We start from the raw sequence: 24389 nt of genomic DNA, 5'->3' as shown, positions 1-24389 counted from the left end.
GCATGTCCACATTAACCTTTATCAACTTTTACAGATGCACCATAGAAAGCATCCTATCTGGTTGCATCACAGTCTGGTATGGCAACTGCTCGGCCCAAGACTGCAAGAAACTTCAGAGAGTCGTGAACACTTCCCAGTCCATCACACAAACCTGCCTCCCATCTATTGACTCCACCTACCCCTCCCGCTGCCTGGGGAAAGCGGGCAGCATAATCAAAGACCCATCCCACCCGGCTTACTCACTCTTCCACTTCTTCCATCGGGCAAGAGATTCAGAAGTCTGAGAACACGCACGAACAGACTCAAAAACAGCTTCTTCCCCGTTGTTACCAGACTCCTAAATAACCTTCTTATGGACTGACCTCATTAACACTACACCCTGTATGCTTCATCCGAGGCTGGTGCTTATGTAGTTACATTGTAAACCTTGTGTTGCCCTATTATGTATTTTCTTTTATTCCCTTTTCTTCCCATGTACTTAATGATCTATTGAGCTGCTTGCAGAAAAATACTTTTCATTGTACCTTGGTACACGTGACAATAAACAAATCCAATCCAATCCAATCCAATCATTGTCGGCGCCACCTCCTGCACCCGGAGTCTCTGCAACTCCTCCAAGGGGCTATGGATTTGCTGGAGTGAAGCTGACATCTCCCGCTGCATGTCCCAGCCGCACCCAGATGTCTCCATCAGCTCCGGGAAACTCTGTTCCAGAAGCTCAGCATCAGGCTGGGATCCAGCAGACCTCCGTCTGGTGTCTTGCCTGGGGATTCCTGCCTACACCAGATGTACATCAGCAGCAGAGTGGTGCTCACCAGATAGTGCCCCAGACCACTAACATGTCCCACTGAGGTGTGTGTATCTGCGGTGCTGGAAGGTGGGGATGACAGCTATGCCGCAACTATAACAGTTACGTCTTCGGAGCTCTCCTCCGAGATGGTCTCCTTGGAGTCAGGAGAGGGGGCCGCCCAGGATGGGCCGGCGCTAGACCTGTGGTCAGGGGGAGGGATGGTTCAGTCAGTAAGGCACTAACTACTCACATTTGACAGGTTTTCCGGGTGGAGCCTGGTGGTTTCTCACCTCTGCGGCGTCTGCCAGCCTCCGCGTGGGTGACCACCCTGACCTCAGCCCACTAGTCACCTCCAGGGCACGTGAAGAAGGTGAGCATTCTCACATCCGGCACCCCTCCGCCGGTCTGGGCTCTCTCCCGCCGATTATGGGAGAGCTTTTCCTGAGGAGACACAGAGAGGGCATCGTTAACCACAATATGGTTCACAATTGTCGGGGGTGGGGGGGTGGTGTGAAGGGCAGGTTGGGTTGAAGGGAGGGTTGATGGGGTGGGTAGAGGGAGTGCTGAAGGGGAGGGTGATAGTAGGGGGTTTGGGGGTATTCCCTTGTGGGGTTTGGGACATTGGTGTCGACTCACTCGTGCTGTCGGTGTAGGTCATTGACCTTCTTCCAACACTAGAGTCCAGTCCTCCTGGTCACACTGCCCAAGCTGACTGCTGACGCCGCCTTGTCCCAGGCACTGATTGCCTTGTGGCTCACCCTCCGGGGCCTTTGGGGAACAGGACATCTCTCCTGGCCTCCAACACATCCAGGAGGCTCCACAGGTCAGCATCCCCGAATCTTGGGACTGGTCTCCTCGGCGCCATTGTTGCGAGCTGGTTGGGGTTGGCTGAGCAAGTGCAGCCTAAGTGCTGCTCGACGTTGTTAGCGGGGGGCTGGCGAACGCAGTCTGCCTGGCTTTCACTTGTGCCAGTGTTCTCTTTGACTGGCTCCCTAATGGCATAAGTTATTGCCCAGGCACAACAAGCTCATCCTGAATCCTGGGCCTGCATGTGGTGGAGTGTTACATGATAGTAAGTTGTGAGATCATGCTTTCAGTCTCGTACGCAATTGACTCCAATGAAAAATGAAAATCGCTTATTGTCACGAGTAGGCTTCAAATGATGTTACTGTGAAAAGCCCCTAGTCGCCACATTCCGGCACCTGTTCAGGGAGGCTGTTACAGGAATCGAACCATGCTGCTGGCCTGACTTGGTCTGCTTTCAAAGCCAGCGAATTAGCCCAGTGCTAAACAGTGAGTGGGCTGGATTCTCCGCCGTTGGGATGCTCCATTTTGCCGGCAGCCCGGTGTTTCCCGACGGTGTGGGGCTGCCCCAGAATGGGAAACCCCATTGACTAGCTGGCGAAATGGAGCAACCCACTGGCATGCTGAACCAGAAATCTGGGGCGGAATTCTCCGACCCCCCGCAGGGTCGGGGAATCGCTCGGGGCCGGCGTAAATCCTGCTCCCGCCTTGGCCGGAATTCTCCCCCGGGAATTTCCGGGAGCGGGAATCACGCCCCGCCGATCGGCGTACTCCCCGCGGCGATTCTCCGGCCCGTGATGGGCCGAAGCCCCAAACGTGGTTTAAACCACCTATGTGCCGGCGGGATTGGCGGTGCGAGCGGGCCCACGGGGTCCAGGGGGGGCGCGGGGCGATCGGACCCCGGGGGGGTGCCCCCACGGTGGCTTGGCCCGCGATCGGGGCCCACTGATTGGCGGGCGGGCCAGTGCCATGGGGGCGCTCTTTCTCTTCCCCAGCCGCCACGGCCTCCACCATGGCGGAGGCAGAAGAGACCCCCTCCACCGCGCATGCGCCGGTGGTGACGTCAGCGGCCGCTGACGCTCCGGCACATGCGCGGACCTGTGAAGGCCTTTCGGCCAGCCCCGACGCCGGGCGGCGTAGTGCCAAAGGTCATTGGCGCCAGTTTTGGTGCCATTGGCGGAGCAGGAGCCACTCCGGCGCAGGCCTAGCCCCTAAAGGTGCGGAGAATTCCGCACCTTTGGGGAGGCCCGACGCCAGAGTGGTTGGCGCCACTTCGCTACGCCGGGACCCCCGCCCCGCCGGGTAGGGGAGAATTTTGCTCCTGGTGTTGCGGAACGGAGAATCCAGCCCGCTGTGTCTGAACGCATGGAGAATTCACAATATTGTAGATGAACTAACAGCATGAATTAGTACACACGGTTATGATATGATTGCTGTTATGGAGACATGGCTGCAGGGTGATCAAGGCTAGGAACCGAATACCCAAGTGCATTTGACATTTAGAAAGGACAGACAAAATTGAGAAGGTGGTGGGGTAGTTAAGGATAAAATCAGTGCAATAATGCGAGAGGATATTAGTTCAGCAAATCGAGATGTAGAATCAGTCTGGGTGGAGCTGAGAAACAAGAAGGAATGGAAAGCATAGTATGGGTTGTCTACATGCACCCAAACAATAATAGCAAGGCAGTAGATGCCATTAAAAAGGACATATGAGATGCAGGTGACAAGGGTGCGACAGTAATCATGGGTGACTTTAATCTACAGACAGATTGGGCAAATCAATCAGCAACAGTACAGTGGCAGTTTACTGGAGTGTGCACAAGACTTCTTTTCGGCCAGAATGTTGCGGAACCAATTAGGGGACATGATATCCTTGATTTGGTATTATGTAATGAGGCGGGACTAATTAATAATCATCTTAGACATCGCGCCTCTGGGGGTGTTGGGGAGGTTGTTGAGGTTGGGGAGGTCAGGACGTTGGAGAGGTCGGGGAGGTCATGTCGGGTCGGGCCAGGTGGGCGATCAGTCCAGGTCAGGGGGGAGGCGGGGTCAGGATGGTGGGTGGGGGGGGGTCACTGGGTCAGGTGCGTGGTTTATGTGGTGGGTTCCCTGGGTGGGGGGGGGGGGGGTCGGGATTTTGTGGGGTGTCCAGAGCAAGGCTGAATCCGGATTTTTAAATAGTTACTCTGGAGTTAGAAGTGATTTTTTTTCGTCTCACTCTTTCAGAGTAACCAACAGGATAACACTGACAGAACCATCCAAACTTAGTGATTTAAATCACTTCTGTCGGATGATTCCCAGCCCAATCATATGGTCCAGAGGAAGTTCGCACTTCTGGGCAATTGCCGGGCAATAGCACTTTCACTAAAATTGTTCTTGCATGTTACCAGTAAGTAGAATTTATTTCTCTTTCAAAATATATTACACACAGATGTCTCAGGGAGTGTTCATTTTCCCCAAACATGGCATTTTTTCACTGTATGTGGTCGATAATAATTATTTTCCATCCATAAAGTAGAGCCAGGAAGCTGTGACTGTATTTATATAAATTCCATATGCTAAACTCCTTTTATATATTTTATAAAAGTTAGCAAGTTGCCAGTGCTTTCAATGCTTACTGATCTGAGCATGTTATTTAACAATTGTAGCAGTGGGTCGGTAGTCAGTGTAATCCTCAGGACGTGATCCTCCAGCCACGCTGCGTCGGAGAAGCAGCACGCCGCGGCGCAACGTGGCCGTTGAAAACCTGGAGTCCCTGCTCCCGTGGTCTACCCGGCTCGCAATGCCTCGCAAGATTCACCGCAATCTCGGGAGACATTGGGAGGTAAATCCTGCCCATAATGGGCAAGATCACATTTTAGCAAATCTGCATATTAGAGCGAGGCAGTAAGCCTTACTCCTAATGTGCGGATTCCCGAGCTACCTGAGGCTTTGGGATTCAATCCCTTCGCCTCGGGGAGCTCGGGCGAGCGTTGTTTGATATTGGATGAGATGAAACGGCACTTTGGGGGGGGTGGAGCCTTCAAGAGGATGGGAGGCTCCAGCTGCATGCCCTTTGGGCAGGTGGTGTCCTAGCACTCCTGGTGCCACCTGGGTACCCTGTCAGTGCCAGCCTGGGTGCCCATCCTGGCACTGCCAAGGTGCCCAAATGACATTGCCAGCTGGTGGGACACTGCAAGCTGCACGCACCATTGGTTCGGGTTTGCCTGGCATAGGTGTTGGGGTGCCAGGGAACCCTGTCTTGTTATATTTGGGCTGGGTGGGGGTCAGGCATATATTTGGGAGCCTCGGAAATCAGGACACCATTTATAAATGCTTGGTGTACAATGACTTGTCTATTGCTTCTTAAATTTGCTTAATAATCTCAATCAAGGAGGAAGTTGGATGCAATGTTTTATGATGTAAACAGAGATCCTATGATTTAAAAATAATTAATAGAATGTGACTGAACATTACACAGAGAGGGCGAGATTTACTGGCTGCGTTCCACCCAAACAGTGGCGCGACATGGCTGGTAGATGTCGGGTGAGACCTCCCCTGGACTTCTCTACGAATGTTGCGCCTTGCGAGATCTAACCAGGCTCGCACTTAACCATGCCGATGCCGGATCTAACCTGCTCCCAGCATCTGTTGGCGTCCCCAGAGACACCCCAGCCGGGTGCCGATTTGTACTCATCCACGCACCCAGGCGAAAACAGCTGGGGGTTCTCCTCGGCCATTGGAGGATCAGGATTGGACAGTGTGATCTCCTGGCTCTCCCCCAAGCACCCAGGCACTTTGGCACTGCCTTTGGTCAGGGTCTGAGGGGGGCATGGCCAGGAAAGGAGAGATGGGGGGATGTATGAAGGGGGGGGGGGAGTTTGAAGGGTGGTGCCCCTTGAAGGGGGCGCCCGAAAGGGGTCATGGGAAGACCTGAAAAGAGGGGGCCCTCAGTGACCCCCATAGCAGTGTGCCCTTGCTTGGGTGCGTGAGTGGGGTAATGTTCATATGTGGGGGGGGGGGGGGGGGGGGGGTAACATTGCCTGCAGCTGAGGAACCCTCAAGCTCACTTAGAGATCAGGGTACCCTTTCAAAATGGTTGTCCAATTTCTGAGGAGCTGGCCTGGTCAGCGAGTTCACTCTCCAGTGATGAAAATATTCTAAGTGTGGGCTAACCCAAAGGGAATCTCCCTCGGGCTCGAAAAAGTGTGGTTAGATAGCGGTGAGGAACTCAGAGCCGGGTAGAAACTCCCAGCCAAACCCGCCTGAAATGACACTGAGAAACTTTTCCGTCAGGCCACAGCCATAGGGCGTGAATTTCTGGCCATTCACGTTGGCAGGGATATTACAATCCCGCCAATGTCACATCCCCGGGAGTGGTGTGTTCAATGGGAAACCCCATTGACAACAACGGGACCAAAAGTTACTGCCCCTCCCCCCCAGCCACTAGCGAGCCACCCTTTGCCACTGCGGAAGACGCTGCGGAGGGGGGAGGACAATCCCACCCAATGTAAGGTGGGTGAAAATACACTTGAAGATACTCTGAATTCAGACATACCGATGAAAATGATGTGATGATGTTAAAGTTTACAATCCGACTATAAAAGTGGCAGAAAGGATGTTATACTTCAGGCTAGAACAAGTGGAGCAGTCCAGCATTGGGACCAGCAACAGGGCCTCAAGACAGTAAATTAAACGGATCAAATGGTCTGTAACATTCATACCTTCCCATTCCCTTAACTATCGTATGATGAGCATAATTTAACACCTTCTGCAGGTAAGTGAAACTGATAACTGACTGCATCACAGTGGGTGTGATTTTCCAGCCTTTCCCATCCGCGGCATCTTCCAGTCCCACCAAAGGGGACCACCTGTGACAGGACGGGCGAGCTGCAGAAAATGCCATTGTCATCGGTGGGACCAGAAGATCCTGCCAGCGGCCGATGGTGAGCCGCCTCAGCAGAGGGAAAACATACCACTGTGGGGGTGGGGGGTAGAGGCCACTGCAGATTACCTGCCTTTTTGTGAGAAATGTGGTTATCGTTCAATTTCTGTGGAGCCCAGAGGAGCAGGAATGTTTCCACAAGGATACTGTGGACCAGATTTCTCGGCTTCATTTGTCATCATCACTACTGCTGCACACTTATCCACCCCAAACTCCCCACAGGGCTTACACACAGCTTGCTGTTTTCATGCAGCTAAAGTTCAAGACCTAATTTTGTTCGGGCTATGAGAGGACATCTTCATCCTGCACTGTACGTTTAAATGAAGCAGCATGAGTTAACTTTCTTAGCTAAAATGTTGGCTCTGCACAGTGTTCAGACTCCCGTACGAGAATCTCAACTATTTGCAATTTGTAAGACTAAGAGACAAGAGGCGTACTAAGCCACAGGAGTAATAGCACTGACCAATAGATATCTTTTATGGTCAAATAAATGTCAATTTAACACAGAATTAGCCATATTAGCAACACAGTAATAGCTTTCCATTTAACAGTTAAAACATTTCTTAAATAAATGGGGGGGGGAAAAATTAACTGTCTATCTGCACCTGCTACTATATATTCAAATTAAGCAGCCAAATACAGTTCAAATGCCACTTACGAATAAAGTTAACAATTAGGGTTACTTGTGTCACTGTGCAGACCTTTGGAGAGAGACCCTTTCAAGTGTAACCTGAAAAACCTTCTGTTTTCTCAGATTAAAATCCTATGGCAAACAGAAAAACTAGACAGACCTGGCTCCTTCCACTAAGATGTCCCATGATCTGTTTATTTACAACTAAACACAATTCCTCATAAATTATCTACATCCTAGGGAACCTCCTAAACATAAGCAATATTTCATTAGCCATCTATGTGTAAACAATTAAATGGTTAAAAATCAATAATAACCTCACTGTTACGACCCCTTAACCACAGTTTTAGTAGACACACTGCCTGTATGTATTTTAAACCAGGGTTTTTAATAACATTACTGCAACATAGTATAAAATATTTCATAGAACAAGTTATGACATCCATCACAACAGACTGTGATTACAATCACTCATTGTACGAATAGCCTAATCAGAGCAATTGTGTGATTTTATCTTTCAGCCCTTCCTGATCATAAAGAACAGTTTTCAACTCCTTCTATCATCTCAGCTACGAGGGCACGTGAAACAACACCTCAAAATAACTACATTACCATGGATAGTGGAGACATGAACCATTTGCTTTCATCACTTCCTAGCCGTGGGTCTTCATTGCATGTTAACATCTTGAACTTCTGGAGCTGTATATTTATGTTTCAGTCCCCATTTCCCTGGCATTCACTGGGCCTCATTGGCTCCCAGCAACCGCTCAAATTTACTTGTGTTCAAATCCCTGTGTGGTCTCACCCCAGCCTATCTTGGCAACCCCATCCAGCTGAGGATCCTATGCATCTCTGATTTCCTATGCTCTACCTGTGCCTTCAGCTGAAACTCTAAAATTCCTTCCCTAAACTTTCCAACTCACTTTCTCTGTCCTTTTCTTTGAGGTACTCCTTAAAACCTTTGCCGAAGCTTTTGACCAGGCTGTCCTAATATTTCCTGACATGGTGGCAGCTCATAATGCTTCTGTGAAGCACCTTGGGGTTTTTAAATATGTGCATAATATAAATGCATGCTATCAGCGTGCTTGAGAGAGAAGGACACCTGTGCCTGTCTGACAGGATTGGTGGCTGAAACATCGCCAGGAACGGAAGAGGAGAGGAAAAGATTGTCAGGGTGAACTGAAAACATAGGAGGGGCAGTAATGCTCTGTGAATGGAAAATTGTAGATAATGCAGGGCATGTGGGAAAAAATAGTTATCTGGGAAAAGTGCCCCTTCAAAAGGGGAGGTGAGAACCTTTGTTGAAAGGAAATAATTTTTGAGAGAGTTTGGAGAAGTGATACTTCATCTGGTTTTCTGGAAACCCAACATCAGTTCCTTTAAACTTTATTTTAAATTGAAAAGCTATCAATGATAAAATTGTTGAAAATTATATGGACTGCACATTTTAAATTGGAAAAAGGAGAACGTGTTCTGAGGTCAATGGCCTGAGTGCCCCCAATGCACCACAAATTGGTGCAGAGGAAAGGACGCACACCAATATACCACTGAAATCCATATGATCACATTGACACACCACTGAAATCCATATGATCACACCCATATACCACTGAAATCCATAGGATCACACATTACCACTGAAATCCATTTGATCACACCCATATACCACTGAAATCCATATGATCACACCGACATACCACATAAATTCTCCAGAGCAACATTATCCTACTGTCACCGAAACCATTTTGATTTTAAAAAACCTATTGTTTAATAACATTAACTTTCGGGAATAATTTAAACCCTCACCATCATTACCCATTCCTTATTGTTCACCAAGTCTGCATAAATAAATTAACATTTCATTAGCCACTGATCAGAGTTTCCCTGGTGAGGGCTAGGTGCTTCTCGAATAAAACTGGCAAAGCTGTGCAGGTTAGGTGGATTGGCCATGCTAAATTGCCCCCAAAGGTCAGGTGGGGTTACTGGAATAGGGCGGGCGAATGGACCTAGGTTGGGTGCTCTTTCAGAGGGTCGGTGCAGACGATGGGCCGAATGGCCGTAGGGATTCTATGATTTACAGGCTTGTTTTTTAGTTTGATCCTTTGGGAAGAAGAATGTGCCGAGCATACCAGGTCTAGATTTCCAGGTGCTCCCTCCCATGTCACGTGGTTGATCCATAATCTCTTCTGAAATGTTTAGCAAGCCACCAAATGCAAACTATTAGATATTTACGGATGGAAAATAAAGGTAGCACCCTGAGAACAAGTGCGAAAGCATGTCGGACACCGGAGCATGTCTAGTTGCTGTGAAGCTGAGCTTAACAATGAGTCAACACTTTCTGGAAGGGAGAGGAAGGGAAGGGAAATGAGAAGTTGCTTGGATTATTTCTTATAACTTTTAGATGTGCTTTTACATTTCAGATACTACTCCATATGAACAAAAGCAAACAGATATTTCGATAGCCACAACTGCAAACACAATAAACAAAACAATACCTCCAAACAACTCTCCAATTCCTACAAATAGTTCCAACAAAAGCTTAATGCTTTCGGCAGTTCCGAACTGTGAGTATCTATTTCGGATTGACCTGTAAATTATTTGTCATTGGCCTCTTTTAGTCTGCCATTCCAAAATGCTGGTTAGGCCCCAACATATGCACTGTGCTCACTCCTGGGGACCATGGTTTAGAAAGAATGTCAAGGTCTTGGAGCGAGTGCAAAGGTTATTTCTATGAAAACAGTACCAGTGATGCTGAACTTCAGTTATGTGGAGAAACTGTTTAACTAATTGGAAGACATGGGTGGAGCTTTCAGGTTCTTGCCTGTCGAGGGAACTGTCGTGGGTGGGACAGATGAGTAAAAGGTGCCGTGAGACCAGAAAACCTTGCCCCAGACTTGACTAATTTACAGGAATTTTTTAGAGGGAGTAACAAAGTGGATAAAGGGGAACTACTGGATGTTCTGTATTTAGATTTGTAAAAGGTATTGAGAAGGTGCTACATCAAAGGGCACTATGCTAAATAAAAGCTCATGATGTAGGGGGTAATATATTAGCATGGATAGAGAACTGATTACAGAGAGCAGTGATACATGGGCCATTTTCGGAGTGCCACAGGGATCAGTGTTGGGGCATGAACTATTTACAGTTTATATCAGTAACATAGATGAAGGTACCGAAGGTATGATTGCTGAATTTGTTGATGCTACAATGACAGGTCGGAAAGTAAGTTGTGAAAAGGATATAAGGGTCGGAGAATCACAGTGTGAATCCCGCCCAGCTACACCGACGCCGGCTGCCGTATTCTCCAGTGCCAGTTTTCGGGCGGGGATCATGCCACGCCGGTCGGGGGCCATTGGCAACAGCGCCCCCGGCAACTCTCGGGGCCCCGATGGGCCGAGCGGCCGTCGGTTTATGGCAAGTCCCACCGGCGTGGATTGGACATGGTCCCACACGGCGGGAGCTGGCTGGTAGGCCGGCTGGTGTGGTCCTCGGGGGGGCGCGGGGGATCCGGCCCCGGGGGGGGGAGGCCCTACGGTGGGCTGGCCCGTGATAGGGACCCACCGATCTGCGGGCGGGCCTGTGCCGTGGGGGCACTCCTTCCTTCCGCGCTGGCCACTGTAGGGCTCCGCCATGGTCGGTGCGGAGAAGACACAATATTCAGTCTCTGTAACAATTATTTTTCCACGTATTTCACACAGCGCCCATGGTGGCCTGTTTCTGATTCGCTCGTCCCGCCATTTAATGGCTACAATCAGAGGGTTCACAATTTAAATGCCTCCCCAGCACTGTTCAGCACTTGGACGTTCCAAGTGCAGTCAGGGGATGGTTGCCATAAAGACAGCACCATGGTTCACGAAGGGAGTACTTCACCAAGGATCCAGCAGAGGCGGGAGACCCTCTACCTTTGTTCGTGCAGGCGTCCTGCCAGCAAGGTGACCATCCCCCACCTGGCTGGTGAATAACAGCTCACTCCATAAGGGGTCAGGGCTACGGCGCCGAAAGAAGGTGAATGACCTTCCTCGAGCAGCTAGGGTAAGTCTTCCTCCTCACAGTTGCTCCCTGAACTGACCCTGTGGATTCACCGGTTCCCACCCATTTTCCAGCTGCCATTCTCAGCGGAGATGTCGCCATATGCCCAGCAAGGAGGTCATGGGAAGCGCTGCCTGCAAACTACCATCCTAGACCTAGAGGCTCACAGACGTGATAGTCAATAAGGCCTGCGCATGAATCCACCCCCCCAAGATGCCAAGGTTGAACTCCACCCCCACCCCAAAAATAATGTATTTTATTACCAATATGTATCAAAACAGGTTACAACACATAAACACCCCGGGAAACATACTTCCCAGCAATCAACTGCACAAATTTTCCCCCCTTTTTCACCCTCCTCCCCTCTCCCCCCCGTGATGAACAGCTCCTCAAACACGGTCACAAACATCCCCCACCTTTTCTCAAACCCCTCTGTTGAGCCCCTTAACTCATATTTTATCTTCTCCAGATGCAGGAAGTCGTACAGGTCGCCCAACCAAGCCGCCAACCCCAGTGGCGATGCTGACTGCCACTCCAGCAAAATTCGCCACCATGCGATCAGAGAGGCGAAGGCCACATCAACAGCCTTCCCCCTCTCCCTGAGCTCCGGCTTCTCTGAAACCCCAAATATCGCCACCAAAGAGTCCGTGTCCACCTCCTCCTCCACTACCCTGGCTAAGAACGCAGACACTCCTGCCCAGAATCTTCCCAATATTTTGCAACCCCAAAACATGTGCGCCTGATTTGCTGGCCCCCGCCCACACCTCTCTCACTCATCAGCTACCCCCTGAAAGAACCCACTCATTCTCGCCCGAGTTATATGCACCCCGTTCACCACCTTAAACTGTATCAGGCTCACCATTGCACAGGAGGAGATCCGTTTACCTTACGCAGTGCCTCACTTCTTACTCCCCAATTGATCTCCCCTCCCAACACCCCTTCCCATCCGCTCGCCTCCCTGCCCCCCTAGCCATGTGTATATATCCCCAATTCTTCCTCCCCTTCCAAATCCGGAAGCAGTAGTCGCTCCAGCAGGGTGTATCCCGGCAAACGAGGGAACCTACTTCAGACCTTTTGCGCAAAGTCCCTAACCTTCAGATACCTGAACTCACTCCCCCTCGGCAGCTCTACCCTCTCCCTTAGCTCCTCCAGACTGGCGAACCCGTCCTCCAAATACAGATCCCTCACCTTAGCCAGCCCCACTTCCCTCCACCTCCTGTATACACTATCCATCCCCCCCACTCAAATTCATGATTCTCGCGCAGCACCGTTAAAACCGACATCCCTTCCACCCGAAAATGTCTCCTCAACTGATTCCATATCTTAACTGTGGACTGCACCACCGGGCTCCCTGAATAGCTACTTGGTGGCATTGGCAATGCTGCTGTCACCATAGCCCTCAAACTAGACCCCTTACAAGATTCCTCCTCCCACTCTACCCCTCCTCCTTCCCACCATTGCCGCGCCTTATCCAAATTCACTGCTCAATAATAATGAAGCAGGTTCGGCAACGCCAACTCCTTCTGCTGCCTCTGCCTCTGTAGCAGGGTCCTCCCCACCCACGGCACCTTCCCCGTCCATACAAAGTCCGAAATAATCGTGTCCAATTTATGAAAAAAGACCTTTGGTATAAAGATCGGGAGAGCCTGAAAGATAAACAAGAACCTCGCCAGAATATTCATTTTCACTATTTGGACCCTCCCCGTCAACGTTAAGTGCAGTGTATCCCATCTCTTAAGGTCCTACCTGGCTTCCTCCACCAGCTTTGTTAAGTTCCACTTATGGAGCCCCGTCTATTCCCTTGCTACTTGAATCCCCAAATACCTAAACCTTTCCCTCGCTACTGTAAATGGCATCCCCCCCAAGTTTGCCCTCCATCTCAGCTCGTTCACCAGGAAAACCTCGCTTTTCCCTACATTCATATTTACCCTAAGTACCTTCCAAACCTCCCCAGCAGGCCCATAATCCTTCCCATACTCTCCAGCGGATCCGAAACATACAGCAACAGGTCATCGGCATAGAGCGACACCTGATGCTGCCTCTGTCCCCTCATAATCCCCTGACCCTCGGCCTACCCCCTGAGAACCATCGCCAATGGCTCTATGGCCAAGCCCTAGGTTGAACTTATCTGGGTCCCCTTGCATCCTCAATGCTGCAGCCTCTGCAATCAATATCCTGGAGGGTGATGATTCCCGCAGGATTTTGTGCCCGCATTGCCGGTCTCGCTGAGGGCTGGCACAGACTCAAAATTCCACCCTTGGAATCAACTGGCCTACTCCTGCTCCTAATTTGATTGTTTGTATGTTCCCTTGAGCAGAGAAGGTTAAGGGGAGATCTAATAGATGTGCTCAAACTGAAGAGTTTTGACGGAGTAAAAAGATTCCCAGAGGTTTTCCGATTTTGAGGCTTTGTCCGGGGCATGTGTCTAGTATTACGACCAAAAAGTCGGCGGCGCCCCCACACCAATGCGGGGACTAGCATCTGCGCCACATAAAACCCTCAACCTTCCCTGCAGATACGGATGGAGAATTGGCAAGTCTGTGGCTACGCATGCGCACGACGGAGACCTGCGGTGGTCGCGCCGTGCAACATGATGCCAGCCACGCGTGGACCCGGCCTGCCAGATAGTTCCCCCTTGTAACCCCCTCCCACCCTCGGACCAGCCCCCACCAGTCTCCCCGGCTCCAGCCTAAGCCTCCCTGGCCAGTGGAACGGTTCCCCCCCCCCCCCCGACTGTGCCGGAATTGGATACAGTCCGCAGCCGCCACGCGAGGTTGATGAAACCTCAGCCCACAAGTGATCCATGCCGTCGGGAAGTCGGGCCATTGGGGGCGGAGCATCGGGGGAGGGCCTTCAAATTACGCCCTGAGGCTGTGTCAACGGCGTGCGGGATACTCACCAATAATGCCGTTTTGGATCGAAAACAGGCTCCGCCCTCGATTTCGCTGTCAAAACGGATTCTCCGGTCAACCACCGAGTGCGAGTTTGGTGTCGGCAACTGGAGAATCCAGCCGAGGATCTATGTACATTTGGAAGTGAATGGTCTTATTAGCGACAGACAGCACGGTTTTGTACAAAGGAGGTCATGTCTCACTAATTAAATTGAATTTTTGAGGAGGCGACAAAAATGTTTGAAGAGAGAAGGGCTGTGTAAGTTGTCTACATAGACTTTAGTAAAGCATTTGACAAGTTCCCTCATGGCAGGCTGGTGCAAAAGATTAAATGACATGGGGTCGGAGTGAACCAGCTAGATGGATTCAGAATTGGCTTGGCCATTGAAGACAGTGGAAGGGTGTTTTTCCGAATGGAGGTCTGTAACTAGTGGTATTCTCCAGGGATCAGTACTGGGACCTCTGCTCTTTGTAATATATATAATTAACTTGGAAGAAAATGTAGCTGGTCTGATTAGCAAGTTAGCAGATGATACTAAGCTTTCAGGAGTTGCGAATAGTGATGGAGTGTCAGAGAATACAACAGGATATAGACAGGCTGCAAAATTGGGCGGAGAAATGGCAGATGGAATTTAACCCGGACAAATGCGAGGTGATGCATTTTGATAGATCCGATTCAGGTGGGAGCTATAAAATAGATGGAAGAACCATCAGGAGCATAGAGACACAAAGAGATCTGGGCATGCAGGTCCGCAGTTCCTTAAAAGTGGCAGCACAGATGGAAATGGTGGTAAAGAACCATGTGACATGCTTGCATTTATCAGACGGGGTATCGAGTATAAAAGCTCGCAAATTATGTTACAGTTATATAGAATGTTGGTTAGGCCACATTTGGAATACTGAGTCCAATTCTGGTCACCACACTACCAGAAGGATGTGGAAGCTTTGGAGAGAGTACAGAAAAGATTTGCCAGGATGTTGCCTGGTATGGAAGCTTTCAGCTATGAGGAGAGATTGAATAAACTGGGATTGTTCTCCCTCGAGAGACAGAGACTGAGGGGCGACCTGATAGTAGTTTATAAAATTATGAGGCGTAGAGATAGGGTGAACAGTTGGAGGCTTTTTCCCAGGGCGGAATTGAAAATTACAAGGGGGCACAAGTTCAAGGTGAGGGGGGATAGGTTCAGTGGAGATGTGTGGGGGAAATCTTTTACACATGGGGTGGTGGTGGCCTGGAATTCACTGCCAAGTGAAGTGGTTGAGGTAGATACGTTACTGACCTTTAAGACTTACCTGGATAGGCAAATAAACAGGCGGGGTATGAAAGGTATAGGCGGTTGGTCTAGATAGGACATGAGATCGGCGCAGGCTTGGAGGGCCGAAGGGCCTGTACCTGTGCTGTGCTGTTCTTTGTTCTTAAATAAGGGGCTGGTTTAGCACAGTGGGCTAAACAGATGGCATCTAATGCAGGACAAGGCCAGCAGCACAGGTTGAATTCCTGTACCGGCCTTCCCGAACAGGTGCCGGAATGTGGCGACTAGGAGCTTTTCACAGTAACTTCATTGAAGCCTACTTGTGACAATAAGCGATTATTATTCTTAAATAAGAATAAACAATTTTCACTGGCTGTAGGGTATAGTGGACAGGTTTAAAGTAATTGGCAAAACAGCCAGGGTTAGATTTCATTTTATACAATAGGTTATTATGATCTGAAATCCATTGATTGAAAAGGTAGTGGAAGCAGATTCGGTGGTGGCCAGAATTCTCCGGTTGCTGGGATTCTCTGTTGCCGCTGGGTTTCCCGGCGATGTGGGGTGGCTTCAATGGGAAATCCCATTGACAGGTGGCGGGAGTAGAGAATGCTGCCGCCAACGAACAGTGAGCTGTCCAGAAACACGCGGCTGGGAAATCGGAGAATTCCGCCCTGTGGATTTTAAAAGAGAATTGGATAAACACCTGGAAGGCAGGAATAATTTCTGTACTCTGGGGGTAGTGCAGGGGACTGCAACTAATTGGATAGCTCCATCAAAGTGGTAGCACAGGCTCGATGAGCTGTATGGCTGCAAAATACTTTGGCCGAAATATTCCAGAAGATATGACCAACCAGCAAAAGGTTCATCGGCTTTGAGAGAGAATTGTGGGACTGGAAAATCCCACCCCTTTAAGGGGGCAAGTTCCGGGAGAGTCATATGACCCAATTGGCCAATGGGGCTCGAGCAGGTGAACCCTGGGGTCGCAGCGTGGTTTTGCAGTTAGTTAGGAGTTTGGAGTCTTGGAACATGGCAGATTTTATTTCACTGTCTGCATATAATTTCTTGTTTTAATCAACCCTTCATTCGTTAACTTGCCTGGTGGTCGCCCGTCTGTCAGGATACTACACTGCAAGTCGAAGACCTTTCGAGTCAGAGGGATGAATGATAAACAAATGGGGAAAAAATCGCACCAATGATGAGTGGGAAATGATCTGTGGTGAAGGCTAAGCATATAGGAGTAAAGGAGAGAGGACTTTGCTTTCATCTTCAGTTATACTTAGGAGTGCTTGATGGCGACACATTAAAAAGTGATTTCTCCTCACCTCTGTGAGCAGATCAAATTACCCCTCAAACAATTTTCATTGATAATTTTCTCCCCATCCCATCTGTGCCAGGATATTGCCTGTATGTTGATGTTTGATTCCGACGGCACTGATTACCCAGGGATAACCTCACTAAAATAGCGACGATGTACGTCTGAGCCTTGACAAGTGTTACTGGGAGGCAGGCTGACAATGGTGCGCGTCACTATGATCCTACCACGGTATTTGCCTGCCCTTTGCACTGCCATCACAAATAGCTGTCAACAAATTAAAAGGCAACATCATACGGGGTGAATGGGTAGTGCAGTGGTAACGTTATTGGCCTCCTGAGGAATGAGTTCATATCCCAGTACAGCAGCTTAGAATCAATTCATGAACACATCTGGAGTAAAAGGTTAGCTTCAGTCACGGTGACCATGAAAGTACAGAAAGGTCCATCTGATTCACACATGTCGTCGAGGGAGCCCGAAATCTGCCATCCTCACCTGTGTGGGGAACCATCACTCGTGTGGGGTTTTTTTTCTCCCCAGAACTGCCAACTAATGACCAGAGGATGTTCTCACCATCCAATCCATGATAGTGGTTGAGGTCTCAAAGCTGGAGGACCAATTGGAGCAGCTCCAGCACTGAAGATGTAGACATTGCCAGTTCAACTTAAGTGAGGGACAAGCGGCCCAAGATGGAGGAGGCCTCTCTCCAACTTTTGAATATTAAAATTTGATTAAAACAAGAAACTATATGGAGACAGCGAAATAAAATCTACCATGTTCCAAGACTCCAAACTCCTAACTAACTGCAAAACCACGCTCAGCCCCCAGGCTTCACCTGCTCGAGCCCCATTGGCCAATTGGGTCATATGACTCTCCCGGAACTTGCCCCCTTAAAGGGGTGGGATTTTCCGGTCCCAAAATTCTCTCTCAAAGCCGATGAACCTTTTGCTGGTTGGTCAGATTTTCTGGAATATCTCGGCCAAAGTATTTTACAGCCATACGGCTCATCGAGCCTATGCTACCACTTTGATGGAGCTATCCAATTAGTTGCAGTCCCCTGCACTACCCGCCTGTGGTGGTGGGCAACCTGTGGGCCAGATGCACTACATCAGGTCTTAGTGCGGCACACAAGACATTTTGTTGCCCGTTGCCACGTGCAGAATTGCCAGATTCTGCCCGTGTCATTATTTTTCCCAACACTATGACAAAAGCGATATGCACATTAAAAAAAGCAAGGGCACATGAAGTGAGGTGCAAGGTCGGCATGGTAGCACAGTGGTTAGCACTGTTGCTTCACAGCGCCAGGGACCCTGGTTCGATTCCCGGCTTGGCTCACTATCTGTGCAGAGTCTGCACGTTCTCCCCGTGTCGGTGTGTGTTTCCTCCGGGTGCTCCGGCTTCCTCCTACAATGGGATGTACACAAGAGCCACGATAAGAATGCAATTTTTACTAGCAATTGGCCCTCTGTCTTATTTTCAGGTGACCTTTTTGGGAACAATGCAGCTTTTCCATGATTTAAATTGCAAAATAGTCCATATGGATTGTGAGGACAGAAATTAATTCAATGGGATGATTCCTAAAGTCTGTTTTTCTTGGTTATTTGCAGATTCCTCCAATGGGTACTGGAAAAAATGGATATGTTTTGGTAAGTATAACAACGGGAAACTACTCAAAGGATTACTTAAAAATATCGATTAATCAATTTTTCAAATGATGCATCTAGCAAATTATAATTTTGACAAAACTTGTTAAAGACATTACATCCCTTTAAATGATTTTTTACAAAAAACATTGTGTGAACATGAACAAGGAGCAAGAGTAGGCCATTCTGCCTCTCGAGCCTGCTCTTCCATTTAATGGATCTGATATTACCTCAAGTCTGTGTCCTGCCTACCCACAAAAACCTATCTCCCCCTTAGTTACCAAGAACCTATCCACCTCTGCCCTAAAAATATTCAAAGTTTCCACCACTATTTTAAATGACCGACCCTTTATTTTTAAACAGTGACCCTGAGTTCTACATTCTCCCACCAGTGGAAATATCCTCTCCACATCCACTCTGTAAAGACCCCTCAGGATCTTATGTTTCAATAATGACTTATCTGCTTTTTAAAAATGTTAATATTTAAAAAGTTGGAGAGAGGCCTACTCCATCTTGGGCTGCTTGTCCCTCACTTAAGTTGAACTGGCAAAGTCTACATCTTCAGTGCTGGAGCGGCTCCTATTGGTCCTCCAGCTTTGAGACCACAATCACTATCATGGATTGGATGGTGAGAACATCCTCTGGTCATTAGTTGGCAGTTCTGGGGGAAAAAAAACACACGAGTGATGGTTCCCCACACAATGCGGCCTCTCTGCCCCATTTGATTTGAACTGTCTGCAGGGTAAATCCTGCCACTGGTTGCAATGACTCAGCACAGGGGACTGGCACAGGATCAATGATATGACGATAAAATCAAATTACTGCGGATTCTGGAATCTGAAACAAAAACAGAAAATACTGGACAATCTCAGAAGGTCTGACAGCATCTGTGGAGAGAGAAGAGAGCTAATGTTTCGAGTCTGGGTGACTCTTTGTCAAAGCTGGGGAGACCTGGAAATGGGGTCAGGTTTATACTGTTGTGAAGGGAGGGTGGCGTGGAGCAGTGGGGCTGGATAGGGGGCCAGTGATAGGTGCTCATTAACAAACATGTCGGGATGGGCAGCACAGTGGCACAATGGTTAGCCCTGCTGCCTCACGGCGCTGAGGTCCCAGGTTCGATCCCGGCTCTGGGTCACTGTCCGTGTTAAGTTTGCACATTCTCCCTGTGTTTGCGTGGGTTTCACCCCCACAACCCAAAGATGTGCAGGGTAGGTGGATAGGCTACGCTAAATTGCCCCTTAATTGGAAAAAATGAATTGGGTACTCTAAATTTATATTAAAAAAACAAAGATGTCGGGGACAGAAAGACAAAAGGAATGTAATTGGGGTGATTAAGGCTAAGGCACATAAGGAGATTAGAATTTGTGAATGGCTGAACAAAGGTGAGCAGTGTGTCAAAGGGCAACTAGGAACACGGAACAGGTGGCCCAAGTGGGGGGGGGGGGGGGGGGGGGGGGAACGGGACAAACAGATCAATGGAAGAAATGAAAATAAATTGATAGAAATAAAAATGGGGTGAAAATGGAGGAGAGAGTTCACAGTCTGAAGTAGTTTGACTGAATGTTAAGTCCGGAAGGCTGTAATGTGCCGAATCGGAAGAGGAGGTGCTGTTCCTCCAGTTTACGCTGGGCTTCATTGGAATGTTGTAGCAGGCCAAGGACGGACATGTTGACATGAGAACAGGAAGATTGACAAAGGCGGGGCTGTTGTTGTCTGGCGTACTGACCTCTACGTCACAGAGGCTGAATGGCCACTGAGCATCAAGCCATTATTTGCAGAACTGTCACTGACCTCATCTCCTTAGGCGATCTTCCCACCACAACTTCCAACCTCATAATTTCCCAAACGCTGACAGAACGCTTCTACCCCATTCCCCAAAACCACAAACAGGACTGTCCCGGTAGGCCCATCATGTCAGCCTGTTCCTGTCTCACTGAACACATTTCTTCCTGTCTTAACTCCTCTCTTCTCTTGTCCAGTCTCCTCCCACCTACATTTGTGATTCCTCCAATGCCCTACATCATACCGCAAGTTCCAGTTCCCTGGCCCTAACTGCCTCCCTTCACCATGGTTGTCCAATCCCTCTATACCTTCATTCTCCACCAGGATGATCTGAGGGTTCTCTGCTTCTTCCTCAAACTGAGGTCTGAACAATCCCCATCCATGACCACTCTCCTCCATCTGGCTGAACCTGCCATCACTGAATAATTTCTCCTTTAACATGTCTCACTTCCTCCAAAACAAAGATGTGGCTATAGGTACCTGCATGGGTCCCAGTTTTGACTGTCTCTTTATGGCAGGGGTGGGCAAACTACGGCCCGTGAGCCGCATGCGGCCCGCCAAAGGTCTTTATGCGGCCCACCAAGATCAAGTCAATTTATTTTTATTTATTTTTTTAATAAGGTTAATGGGGGGGGGGGGGGGGGGGGGGGGGGGAGCTGTTGGGTTACTTACTGGTATAGGGTGGATACATTGACTTGAGTAGGGTGATCATTGCTCGGCACAACATCGAGGGCCGAAGGGCCTGTTCTGTGCTGTACTGTTCTATGTTCTATGTTCTATATGAGGCGCCCAGAATCATAACCGGGTGAAGTAATTATTTTACTTAATATACTGTGCGGCCCTTTAAAATTGTGAATTTCTGAATGTGGCCCTTTCACGGAAAAGTTTGCCCAGCCCTGCTTTATGGGGTGTGTGGAACATTCCTTGTTCCAGTCCTACTCCATCCCATCCCACAACTCTTTTATCAGTGCATTGGCGATTGTTATGGTGCCACTTGATGTTTCCGTCTGGACCTGGAACAATTTATTCATTTTGCTTCCAATTTCCACCCCTCTATCACCTTCACATGATCCATCTCCGACACTATGTTTCTCTTCCTTGATCTTTCTATTTTGATTTCTGGTGAAAGACTGTCCACTAATATCCATTACACACTCACTGACTCCCACAGCTACCTCGATTACAGCTCTTCACACCCCACATCCTGTAAGGACTCCATTCTATTCTCCCAGTTCCTTTACCTCCGTCGAACCTGTTCCAAAGATGCCGCTATCCAAAATGGTGCTCTAACAGGTCTTCATTTTTCCTTAATCGTTGTTTCCCGCCACTGTAGTCAACAGGGCTTTCGACCATGTCCGACCCATACCACTCATCTCTGCTTTCACCCCTTCCCCTCCCTCCCAGAACCAGGTTAAGGTCGTCACTTTTCACCGCACCAACCTCCACATTCAAAGAATAATCCTTCGCCATTCCACCAAGTCCAGTAGGTTGCCACCACCTAATACAACTTCCCCTCATTCCCCCTATCAGCATTCTGCAGGGACCATTCACTCCGGGATACCCCGGCCCACTCCTCCATCATCCCCAACACTTCACACTCTTTCCATGGCACTTTCCCATGCAATTGCAGAAGGTTTAATACCTGCCCCTTTACCGCCTCTCTTCTCACCATCCAAGGGCCTTTCCAAGTGAGGCAGCGCTTCACGTGCATCTCCTTCAATCTGTATATTGCATTTCTGCGCCCAATTCGGTGCACTCTACATTGCAGAGACCAAACGCAGACCGGGTGACTGTTTTGCAGAGATTCGCAATGGGCGCGATCCTACAGCCAAGCTGCGCTGGAAAAACAGCCCCCGGGATCTACCCGGCTCGCAACGCCTCGTGAGATTCAACACAATATCGCGAGACGATGCGATGTGAATCCTGCATTTTGTAGCAAATCTGCATATTAGAATGGGGCAGTAAGCCTTTCTCTAATGTGTAGATTCCCGAGATACCTGAGGCTTTGGGGTTCAACCCATTCGCCTCGGAGACTCGGGCAAGTGCCTTTTGATACTGGTCCGCAGAAACCGGGACCAGACGGAATGGCACTCGTGGGGGTGTCTCCAAGGGGGTCGGAGGCCCCCAGGTGCATGCCTTTTGGGCTTGATGGTGCCCTGGCACTGCTGGTGCCACCTGGATACACTGGCAGTGCCAGCCTGGCACCAATGCAGTGTCAATTGGGTGCCCAGGTGGCATTACAAGCTGCCAGATTGGCACTGCCAAGCTGGTATTTTATGCGAGCGCACAATTGAGCCAGGGATGTTCGGTATGGGTGTTGGGGGGGGGGGGGGGGGGGGTGCGACTCTCTCCTATAGTGCCTTAGGGCTGGTTGGAGGTCAAGAATTCTTTGAGGGAGGGCAGCACGGTGGCGCAGTGGTTAGCATTGATGACTCACGGCGCCGAGATCCCAGGCTCGATCCCGGCTCTGGGTCACTGTCTGTGTGGAGTTTGCACATTCTCCCCGTGTTTGCGTGGGTTTCGCCCCCACAACCCAAAGATGTGCAGGGTAGGTGGATTGGCCACGCTAAATTGCCCCATATTTGGAAAAGAATGAATTGGGTACTCTAAATTAAAAAAAAAAAGAATCCTTTTGGGGGTCTCAGAGATCGGGACGCTATTTAAAAATGGCACCCTGAACACTTGCCACACTTGGGAGCTCTGGTGAGCGGAGCTACCCGCTGTACAAAATGGGACGATGTGCGGCCTTGGCCACGCTCTCCCCTTTCGGCATCCTTATTCAACGTGCGTCACTGTGAGTGCTGGGAAACACGTGGCTAAACGCGCTCGCTTGGAGACTTTGGTCCCTTTTAGGAGAATCGCGCCCACTGCCTTCTGCTCCATCAGTGGTGGCTACTTTTTCAGTCACTATACTCCTCTGCAACTCCCTCCAATTCCTTACATTGAACGCTTGCTGAAAATCCTCTTTCACCCCCCCCCCCCACCCCCTTCTCCCCCAACTATGTTGTCAGCTTTCCTATTTTAGTTCTTGCTCGGCATTCAGTTTGATCCTCCTTAATGTGAACTACTCTAAAATATCTTCTTATGTGTAGGGACTCTTAAATAAATGTAAGCTTGTTGTTAAAACATTTGTTTTACAAAATGTCCTTGTGCTGGATTTTTAAGGTGGCAGGATTTCCTGCCTGACCACATGAAGAGTCAATGGAGAATGCACCCCTGTCGATACTGGTAGCCCCACCACCATTTAACACTCCAGAGCTAAGGGTGAAGTTTCCATCCCCACCTAGGGAGGAAATGCTGCCTTCGAGAGCTGCTGACTGATCCGATCAGCTGGCAGCTCTGCAGTCCCAGCAGCACCAAGTTTGAGCTGTAGCCACTGCAGGCAGTCCCCGGGGAAGAGGAGGTAATGGAAGCTGATGTCGGGTGGGGGGAGGAGGAAGGTGGGTTTTGACCTGGTGGAGGGGTGCCTCTTATCGCCAAAGAAGATTACCCTCTTGCCTGACTCCAAGCTGTGGGGCTACCCACCTGACATGGGATTCCCCTCGCCGGATGTTAGATAGTGGCGGAGGCAGGGTGATGCACTGAAGTGGCCACAGTTGGGCACCTAAGAGCCTCAATAGGCCCAAGAGTGGCAGGTAGGCAGCAGGCTGGCCTCAAACCTCGCTGGCAGGCCCCTTATGTTTTAACGTCAGTCTTTCAATGTGTGAGAACATGTATTCGTTTCACAGTGAAACCCAGATTTTAGTTGAACCCACTTTGTGGAATAGGGCACATTCTGTTTGCACACCATCTGTTTTACCCAGTCCGATGTTCCACTCCATTGACTTCCATAGCCTTTGGGACGGTGAAGTACGTGTCTGGCCCTAATACACCAGGTCTCATCTTTCTTGTATCAATTTCAGGAATCGCGGCTATCATTGTTTCTACCGTACTGCTTATAATCAAGGTTATTTGTGACCGAAGAAAATATGGGTGAGTGTAAGACTTCCTTCATTGTTACATTTCCAGGCACTGCTTTTGTAAATTAGGTGACATGGTCAGCAATAGAAACTGGCAAATCATTGTACATTTCTGAATGCCTGCACTCCTATCCACTATTTTGAAGAGCAGGCTAGTTCTTCCTACTGTCCTGGTCAATATTTAACCCTCAATCAACGTAATTGAAAAAAAAACAGATTTTCTGGTTATCACATTGTTGTTGTGGGTGCTTTCTATGCCTGCTGTTTCTCCTACCTTAGAACAGTGACTATACTTCAAAAGTATGGCTATAAAGTTCTTTGGGAGGACATAATATTGTGATAGGTGCTTTATAAATGCATGTCTTCCTATC

General features: G+C 49.2%; 1 protein-coding gene across 4 annotated transcripts in view; it reads left to right on the top strand.

The window, feature by feature from the left end:
* LOC119978719 (complement decay-accelerating factor-like) overlaps positions 1-24389 on the top strand; it is a 66292-nt gene that overhangs the window by 40476 nt on the left and 1427 nt on the right. For all 4 annotated transcript variants that reach the window (XM_038820553.1, XM_038820554.1, XM_038820555.1 and 1 more), the window contains 4 exons: positions 7671-7808; positions 9570-9713; positions 18242-18280; positions 23962-24031. In XM_038820553.1, coding sequence (XP_038676481.1) covers positions 7671-7808; positions 9570-9713; positions 18242-18280; positions 23962-24031 — 391 coding nt within the window. The remainder of the gene's footprint in view (positions 1-7670; positions 7809-9569; positions 9714-18241; positions 18281-23961; positions 24032-24389) is intronic.

The sequence above is a fragment of the Scyliorhinus canicula genome, chromosome 15 (genome assembly GCF_902713615.1).
Source record: "Scyliorhinus canicula chromosome 15, sScyCan1.1, whole genome shotgun sequence".
NCBI classification, from domain to species: Eukaryota; Metazoa; Chordata; class Chondrichthyes; order Carcharhiniformes; family Scyliorhinidae; genus Scyliorhinus; species Scyliorhinus canicula.
This window is presented reverse-complemented; position numbering and strand designations above follow the sequence as displayed.